This window comes from Scaptodrosophila lebanonensis, unplaced genomic scaffold, assembly GCF_003285725.1.
Source record: "Scaptodrosophila lebanonensis strain 11010-0011.00,11010-0021.00 unplaced genomic scaffold, SlebRS2 tig00000113-arrow-arrow-pilon, whole genome shotgun sequence".
NCBI lineage: Eukaryota > Metazoa > Arthropoda > Insecta > Diptera > Drosophilidae > Scaptodrosophila > Scaptodrosophila lebanonensis.
This window is the reverse complement of record NW_022060575.1, coordinates 1,726,093-1,736,339: the sequence shown is the minus strand read 5'-3', so window position 1 is coordinate 1,736,339 and position 10,247 is coordinate 1,726,093. Positions and strand designations below refer to the sequence as shown.

General features: G+C 36.8%; 1 protein-coding gene across 1 annotated transcript; it reads right to left on the bottom strand.

Moving 5' to 3' along the window:
- Positions 1-3,301: 3,301 nt before the first annotated feature.
- Positions 3,302-7,229, bottom strand: LOC115628432. Its single transcript, XM_030524520.1, has 5 exons — positions 7,059-7,229; positions 6,285-6,374; positions 6,186-6,209; positions 5,926-6,102; positions 3,302-3,511 (listed from the first exon to the last, which is right to left on the bottom strand). The coding sequence occupies exons 1-5, from the start codon at positions 7,227-7,229 to the stop codon at positions 3,302-3,304; spliced, it is 672 nt and encodes a 223-aa protein (XP_030380380.1).
- Between the last annotated feature and the right edge of the window lie 3,018 nt (positions 7,230-10,247).

Genomic DNA, 10,247 nt, shown 5'->3' with positions numbered 1-10,247 from the left:
GGTTATTGAAGTTGATCACAATTGTGTGGATGCAAAACCCAATTAGAATATTGCTAAAAATTGTTGTGGGAACTGCTTCCAATTTCTTTGTAGAAACTTCAAGCCGAATCCATAACAGCGGTTAAAAGAATTCACATATTTAAGGCAATGTAGTGGGATATTTTTGACGACACTCTGTCTTTTTCCCTAGCAAAAAGCATAATAAATAGTATGTGTTAAGCTCGTAACTCAGATTAGTTGGTCATTATTTCTTGGTTATTTATTTCTTGAATTTGTAAATAAAGCAAATACGTATGACGTTATGTACTCTTGCAAAATGTACCTTAAAATAACAAATCCATGTATCGTCCATATTGCCAACCTATATGATATATATAAGATCTACAGATTTGCATAAACTATAAAATCGGGAGACAAGTCTGCAAAATACAGACATGCATGATTATTTCGGCTCAGTTCAAATATCACACCATTGTTAATATTCCAAAAGGAAAAAGAAAATTTTATATTTCCTTAAACGATTATAAATCAGAAAAATCAGCTAACGAGATAACACACCATCATCAGTTCAATTATTCTGTTATTCCTCAAATTTATACAATGATAAAACAGTGCGAATTTATTCGTATGTTTCACCCAGAAGGAGGCATGGCAGACCCAGTACATTGAGACTTAAGGTTATAAGTATATATTTATTTGCTCAAAATGACCAAATTTAATATACCCTCAGTTCAAATATCACATCATATTCCAAGAAGAAAAAGAAAATTACATAATCTTAAATGTTGATTATAAACCAGAAGAATCAGTTAATGAGATAAACACCGTCATTAGACTGGCATAAAAGGAGTATGCAGATTGGTTCAATGATTCTTTATTCCTAATATTTCGAACATCCTGCACCCAAATGATAAAACAGTGCGAATTTACTCGTATGTTTAACCCAGAAGGAAGCAGGCAGACCCAGTACATTGATACTCACGGCTATAAGTATATTCTTAGTTGCTCAAAATTACCAAATTTGATATACCCGTACATATTAAAATATTGTGTTTAATCAGCAAACATTCAACAAAACCTATGTATATTTTACATGACTGAACATCTATGTAAGGCTATGCTTATTAGAGTGTTCATGACCATGGAAGGTTGTTTTTAACACTTCTTTTAAGAGAGGAGAACCAGAATCTCGATTCGCTTGCCAGACTCAGTCAACGGCTAATTTCATTCTATTTGTTTTTGTGATATTATTGCAAAATAATGGAAGCCGCTCCGAGATTCCAATGCAATCTACGCAATGCGTAGTCCATTTATGGATTGGCATTGATTTAATACCGGCGACGGTAAGGTTTGCAGCGATGCTCCAACGGTCGCTGCTGCGTGCGGATGACTCGCGTCCCCAGAGTCCGAGGCGCAAGGCATTTTGCACCTTCGCAGGCGCAGCGTTAGGGACAAGTCCAGCTACGCTGGCCGAGCGTGCCCGTTGACTGATCTGATTCCGCCGCGTATCAACGCAAGCATCAGCGCGAGACGCCACCGCTTCAGCTTCAGCTTGACCAGCAACTGGAGGAGGACGCCACATTTTGCAATGTTTATTCAATAAACCTGACTGCATGTGGCAACATACAACCTGACCAGCTGCAGAAGAAGCGAAGAAGCACAAGAACAAGCAGCAGCTAGTTCGTGTTGCATTCTTGCCCGTTGCACACATTTTCCATTCAGAACAAGCCGCTGGAATTTCTTGGTGCGTGCTCGGCACAGGTTCAGCTGGTTCGGCGTCTGCCAGATGGCTTCTGCGCACCAGCGTCCCGTCCACTGATTATGATAATGGACGCGAGTGGCGAGCGGTGTTGGGTTCATGACGTTGCTGGCCAAGGCATTGCTTTCGCTTATGATCGAATGCCTGGCAGCTCCGTTGACTTTCTGATTAATGCAAGAATTTTCTTCTTCAGCGTTCCTGCTTTTTACGCACTCGAAGCGCAATTAAAAGTTCTCCCTGCTCCACGGGTCGTTCTAACCGAACGGACACCCATGTTGGCTGATACACGAAACACGATATTTGGGGCTATTTCCATTGATATAAACTCTACTCTAGTTTCCTACAATTTAAGTTCCAAGGCTTTAGAAACAGGACCTCTCAGAAAGCAATTCGGTAAACTCTCTGCCTAGGGATGTGAACTATGATTATCACATCAATAATTGAAGATTGTCAATAAAATTGGTTTTTCATAACATTTTCCGAAAGATCGCTCTAATATGTAGACATAAAATCTTTTAAAATTGTTATTAACTGATTACCAAATCATATGATCTATTTATCTATCGAAAGTATTTCAATACAACTAATGAAGTGAAGGATTTACGGTTAATAGAATGGATTATTCATAACATTTTCCGAAAGATTGCTCTAATATGTAGAAATAAAATTGTTAAAAACTAATTACCAAATCATAAGATCTATTTGTCTATCGAAAGTATTTCAATACAACTAATGAAGTGAAAGATTTACGGTCAATAGAATTGATTATTCGTAACATTTTCCGAAAGATCGCTCTAGTATGTAGAAATAAAATCTTCAAAAATTGTTAATAACTAATTACCAAATCATAAGATCTATTTGTCTATCGAAAGTATTTCAATACAACTAATGAAGTGAAAGATTTACGGTCAATAGAATTGATTATTCGTAACATTTTCCGAAAGATCGCTCTAATATGTAGAAATAAAATCTTCAAAAATTGTTAATAACTAATTACCAAATCATAAGATCTATTTGTCTATCGAAAGTATTTCAATACAACTAATGAAGTGAAGGATTTATTTATTCGTAATATTTTCCGAAAGATCGCTCTAATATGTAGAAATAAAATCTTAAAAAATTGTTATTAACTAATTACAAAATCATAAGATCTATTTGTCTATCGAAAGTATTTCAATACAACTAATGAAGACACGGATTTACGGTCAATACAACTAGAATTGATTATTCGTAACATTTTCCGAACGATCGCTCTAATACGAAGAAAAAAAATCTTTAGAAACTGTTATTAATTATTTACCAAATCATAAGATCTATTTATCTATCGAAAATATTTCTCTGCAACTAATGAAGACTAGGATTTACGGTCTTACGGATTTATGGCCTTTCAGTAGCTTCGGCTAATTTAGGGCAAGGTGCTCTCTAAAACACAGTCCTGCACAGCTCTTCCGAGTTGTCGTTGTGGAAGGAGTCATGATCTCGTATAATGTGCAGGGCATATAAAATTCGGTCTTGGACTGTCTGGCGACATTGATTCTTGCCTCAGCTGCTGTCTCCTGCTGGGCAACAGATGCGCAGATCTTCTGCTGATGCCTCCTCGATCACAAACAGCGACAGCATCGAGCCTCCAGTTGTCATAACGCTCAACACATTTGCCCCTCGACGGCGGCATCGGCGCCGCATCTCCAGTCGTCCAGCGGTTGGCCTTCGCCGAACGTGTGTGCTGCCATAAAAGGATTTGTCACGTGCGAGCTTTTGTTAAAAATTCAGCAATCATGGGGCAATCGCAATCAGAATCACCTCACATTTTGCATTATGCATGCCACATGCTGGTCGTCGTTGCGGCATTCTTGCTTTAATTCATCCATCCGAATAAGGACCTATTTGGCCAGCCCTTGGTCAAGTACCCGCTCAGGTACGACAATCGCCGGTCGCGCCTCCTCGCTTACCTGCCTACCATATGGCCGTTTCTGAACAAGATCATTGCAATTTATAATTAAGTGGAAAAATGTCGTACGTTGTCTATACCATAGTTTAGCCTGATAACAAAAAGGCATCGAGATAATTTTTGATGCCATTGATTTAAGTATACGGAAGAAACAAGTTTGGCGCATCAGTAAAGCTCTTCAGTAATAGGGAAAGACTACAAACTCCGTAAGTCACTGTATTTAGTCGAAATAGTTGTAATGATTGGTTGAAGACATTCTATTAAAATGTTGGACTAGCTAATTGGTATTTAAAAGTGCCGAAGAGTTAAGTACTGTCGATCACTTATCTTGCACTCCTCCCTTAACAAGAAATAAATTAATTATTACACTTACATTAACTAGAGGGCTTACATACATATGTATGTATGGCATATGATTCATTAAATGGTTATTAATGAAAAAAGTATTATACTGATAGTTTGTCACCTGACCCTTTTATAAGGTGGCCGGTATAAAGCAGACTCGGCTCAAAAATTGAGCAAAAAAAAAAGCTGCGACTAAAAAAATGAGCTACTTCCCTCCTAAACCAATAAAAAGCCAAGGGATATTTCCAAATTCATCCAAACTTCGGGATGGATATAAGATATGCGCAGACATGAACGGACGTGAAGTAGAACACTCCACGCCACCTAACCTTATGGATTGGAAAAAAATCACTATTGGTGCTTACTAGAAATCGATCAAATACTTTTATGTATGAGTTGTGAATAGTCTCTGACTATATTCTGAAGTTGCATCCAAATCGGCACACTATATTATATATGTATAGCTTCGAAGGAACAATTAATGAATTACAGTTTTTTAAGTCGTTAGTATGTTGGAGAGGAGACAAAGGGTACTCTCGACTCTAACATTCTGCCCATTTTATAAGATTCATCCACTTTTAGCGGAGGTATTGTGTTGAAAGTGACATTATTTTTCTACTATCGGTATAAAAACAGATATAAATATACTTATAATTTTGCTTCAAATAAAAGCATATAATTGTAATTGATAATTTCCAAATCATTAGCTCATTTTAAACCGAACAGTTCTGCTACAGTGAGGTGTCTCCCCGGTTTCAAGAGAAATTGATCTATTTCATTCTTAAAATCTCTCAACACACTTTTCAATCAATAAAATCAAACAAAAAATATTATATTTTCGATTAGTCCTGTTTACTCAAATACATTAATTAATTATTAAATCATATCCCATTTCAAAGGGCAGAATTGACAGAACCCGTTGGGGCTGGGCCCTTCTGGATACCCACCTCTTCTTACTACGTATCCCAAGGTATATAAAAATATTAATTTAATGTTAAACAAGGACAGCTGAGTAACCCAACCGATTTACTGCAAACAATAAAGGACATCAAAGCAACTAAAATAACAAACGCATTACAAACCCGAACACCCGTCATAGCCGGTATAATGAGGTCCTCAGCCATCGCAAATGTCAGGAAGCCGGAGTGCGGGTGTGAGTGTGCGTGTGTGTGTGTGTGTGTGACGAATTGAGAGGCAGAGAGTGGCAAGTCGGAGGGACAGACAGAGGAACGAACCATTGACAATTACCGTTAGGTACATAAAACGCAAATAGACACATTCATTGACAATGGGAATGGCTAATTCACGATTTTGAGAGACACTTTGACAAACAATCGACACACAGACAGACATGTCCGAATTGCACCTAGAATTGAATATGCAAGTTTGTTTGTGTCTGAGCAATCAAGTGAGGATTCAATCAAAATGCAATATCATTCAGTCAAGAAGGAGCAATCAGTGAAGGACTGCAAGGGGATGGGCTTTATTCAGACACAGCAAATTAGGTCTGTACGACTATTCCAATAAATCAGGCAAAGGTATCATAATTGCAAATCAAAATTTTACTGCAACGGATACTTGATTACTGCTCGGAGTCCTTACTGGGAGTCTCTTCGCGGTACATCTGCTTGGCCAGCGCACAAGCCAGCAGCACACAGGTAAACAATTTAAACAAACTGAGAGCTACAACCATGTTCTATTGCTTGCCCAATGGACTTTTTGCATTGGCCACAGAGTAAATAGCCAGGAGCACAGAACAAGTCCTTTCTACTTGATTGCCAACCACTGTCTGCGTTCACTGAACTCACAAAAGTCTATTTGAGTTTGTAAATCTCTTAAAATTGGGGTTGTTTGGCTGCTTTGATGGACTTACCACGTTGACAAAATCCTGGAATGTCACATATCCCGGACCTGTGGGCAGTTGTGCTTTCTTGGTTCGTTCCAGCAGGAGTTCCCGCTTGTTCATAGGCACTTGTGAAAGGAATTCCTTCGATTTTAAGGCTACAAGGAATTCATCTGTAGATATTTCTCCAAAACCCTCCGGATCAAACTAAAAACGAAGATTGGGAAAAATCAGGTAAACGAATGAAACGGAACTCGTATGTACTTATGAGTCTATATAAATGTACTTACCATATCAAATAAAAGTTTCCATTTCTGCACACAAGAAAAGAAGAAAAATTAAACGTCAGAATCGTAATTAATCATTTTTGTATGACGTTATATGCTTACATCTCTAAGGAGCTCCCTACGCAACTCGGCCTCATCAAAATCTGAGTTCAGGGAGGTATGTTCTGTATCGTAGCCGGCGTCATTTGTGCCCTGAAAGTGTCATGGATTAGATTTAATATAATTGTACATACATACTAATTAATGTGTGAAATATTTAAGATTTTTCAAAATTATACTTTTATTCAAACATAATTTTTATTGACCTGTTATTAGTCAGATTAAGATCAATAAATTTAGAAAAGTATTTTAATAAGACTGCAATTTATTAAATTAATCTATTTGAGTTGGTTTAGATTAGGCATAGCTTTGATAAGACTAATACAGGAACTTTGGCGATAGGTTTGTTTACGTTGTTTGCTTTCTATCCCTAATGATAATTTTAAAATTTTTTTTATTTCGACAAACAATGCAGATGTAAGAGAAAAAATCAATAAAATAGAGAACTTAAACTAAATAAAACTAAAGAAATAAAAATGCGTATAAAAATGACAAAAATATCTAATAACAAATCCGACACGGTGGGAAAGAGTAGTCAGATACGTTTTAAAAAAAACAAATGGAGATGAAAAAATAGCAATAAAAAATAAGAGATATATACAAGTATATATAAATATATTCTTATATATATTCTGTACTAAAATCGTTATATTCCACCTTTAAGTTACGAGTGCATCGTAAAAACGAATTCTCGCAAAAAACGAATGGTTTTGTTTTATTTTTAGAGAATCTGAAAAGTGGTTAAGGGGACAGCTTAATAAGTTAATGAACACTTACGTAGCGCATTTGCGTGTGCGATAAGGATCCAATGGATGCCAAGGATCCAGCAATAGTAGATATGTGTTCGATGTCAGCCAGTGTTTCCTGTTGACTGCTACCTCCAGCATTGTGCTGACTAGTCGGCATTTCCAGAGCGCGAGAGCTGCCACGATCAGAGCTTGGCCACATATTATCTCTTATCGTAGCACTCCTGGTACTTAATGATACTTAATCGCAGTCTGGATACTGCACTTAATAATCAAATTTTCTGGCTATTCTTCATTGGTAACGAAAAACATGCCATTAAGATGCAACACTGATTGTCTAGAAGTCCAATAATTGGCGGCATGTCGAGCTATGTATTCTTCAGTCGGATCAAGTGGCGTGGGCTTAAAATTACAGTTTACCGACCTCTGAAATTAAAGCCATCACGTATAAGTTAAGATCAGATTTATTTAATTTTTTTAAGAATTTGATCTTCTGTCTTGGGTTGGAAAGTTTAAAAATAATAGCTTCTCAATATGACTTGCAGACAAATTGTTTCTATGGCAGGTATGTGAACAATAGTCAGATCACCTGATTCGGTACTTTGAATATTTTAACCACCACATGCATTTTGGCAAAGGAGCTTTAAAAATAGAAAAGTGGTTGTAGTCAATACAATCCCGTTTCCTTAGCAGGACACATAATTTGTGCTTGTAGGAACTTTCATCGGAATACCGGAAGTTTAATTGTTGCAGCCCACCTTACGCGTCCGACCCGGGACCCAGCAACTTTTGTCAGCTTCCCAACATGAAAACAAGGTTAATGTAAAGTTAAAAAAAAAACAAGAAAGAACGCTACAGTCGAGCAAGCCCGACAGTGTAATACCCTGCACCCAGGTAAACTTCCGTCACTGGTTATATGCGCCCAAAGCAGCAGCAAAAAGAGGAAGAAGGAGAGCGAACTTGTTGCTGCAGTTTGTGGGGGTTGTACTGGAGAGAATTTGTTTCGTTAATAACTTTTCTTAGAATTGACCGAATTAAATAAAATTTTAAACAACAGTAGATAATTATATATATATATATATATGATGTGTGCAGTTTGGTTTAGGTAGCATTTGAAATGTGGACGCTATTGACGAAATTCTGTAGCGGGGGAAGGGGGGAAAATTCCAAAAAATAAAATAAACTCGTTCTCGAACCTAGGAGAATCTGGATGCCAACTTTAGTTATTCTACCTTTTATAGCTTCTGAGATCCTTGCGTTCATCCAGACGGACGGACGGACGGACATGTCTAGATCGATTTCTCTCGTCATGCTGATTCAGAATATATATACTTTATGGGGTCGGAGATGCTTCCTTCTGCATGTTACACACTTTGCACAAACCTAATATACAGGGTATAAAAATGGACAAATTTGCGTAACAAATTTAATTTGGAAGCAAATATGTCAATTATAATGAATCGAAAATTACTCAAAGGAGAAATGGCTGTTGACCCCCAAAACTATAACAGCGTTCATTAGCGAATGATTCCAAAGTATATATATTCTTGATCAATATGAATTGAGGATAACAGGAAGTATATGAAAGAGAACAATTTTGCGTTCTTTTTTGAATACAAGTACACCACTTGCTCAAGTTTAGCACTCCTTATACGTGCTTTCCTTCCTTATATTATATTCTTTGACTATATAAATCCTCTGAGCATGGCCGTAGCGAGGGGGGTGCAAAGCGGGCAGCTGCCCCCCCCCCCCCCCCCCCTAGATTCTGAACGGAACAAAAATTTTGCAGACAAATTTGAATTTGTGCCGCATTGTACAAAAATCATGAAAAAATGACATCCAATTTATGGCTACGGTTAATTTATGAGCTTGATTGCTGTGAAGATATAGTGTTGAGAATATATACCTATATATATATGGGCATGAAAATATTGTGTTAATATGCTCCACTTATAACTCTTAACTAGCCCTATATTTGGTGCTAAGGTTGATTTTGGGCAACGGGACAAACGGGGCAAATAAGTTGTTTTTGCGGCCACCAGTTCGCTGATTTTATCGAAACCTGAGGCAATATATATTAATGCGACTAATTTTAAGACGTCGTGCATTATTGTCTCTTAAAAATAGTTATAGTTTAACAGTTCAGAAAATGCAGTTTCAGTTCTGAACTGTCGAAACAAAATTATTTTCGATTTCTTTATCTACCATAACTTTCTTTTGATAACTGCCCTGACCCCAGATACGGCTACCATTCCATTTTAGCTTGTTAAAATATTCTATTCAACTGAGAAGCATACGAATTCTTTTTAGAAAATTAACTAGAAAATTACTATAAATTGATTTTGAAATTGAGAGCAGCACACATTAAAAAAATTACATATTTTTCTCTCAGTTGGCACGCCTCTTTATTTTTTTCGCAGCTGGTATTATTCATTTAGATTTCAATAATTTTAAAGTATGTACACGTATGTATATACGAGTATATAAAAATTTGTCATTTATGCAAGAAAATATAATTTCAAATTGTTAGATTTTACACTCTCGGTGTCGCACGGGACCAACTTTATATTAGTTCCACGATCACAAATCTTCTTATTTTTTAGAAAGTTTTTTACATTTTATTGCATTCAAATTTTCATTATTTTGAATTTATCCTTATTTTTCCATATTTTTCATGTGTTTATATGTATAGTGCAAATAATTTGGTAGTAAAAAATTGGCCAAAAAAATCTTGCCCCCTGGCTACGCCCATGCCTCTGAGTGTTTACAAGTGTCTAAAAATTAAGCAAGATTTCATCCCCATTTCGAACGACATTGTCACACTGTAAAAGCTTCTCTCGCCATGCTTTCGCCTCAGCACACACCAATACAGCTAAAAGTTCATAATTTAGGCAACCGTATAGGCATGGAGCAGAGGCAATCTGTTTGGTCGAACTCGTTGAGTTGCCATGCGAGTTTTAATTATAAAAGCGGCTATAAATATTCTCGGAAACCCAGTTTCGAGCCCCCCCGCTCCTCGTGAATTTTTGAAATGTACTGTGACCCTTAAACGAATTATCGTTGTTGTAATTCTTATTCTTCCTGAATTGCAGCACTTTACGTTTAGGGGGTAAAAGAAACGACCTCTGTTTAATCATAGACTAAATGCTGTTAACCTATACCTTAGTCTATTTCATGCTCAGAGAACAAAAATAAAAAATTAGCTACTATTATTTTAAGT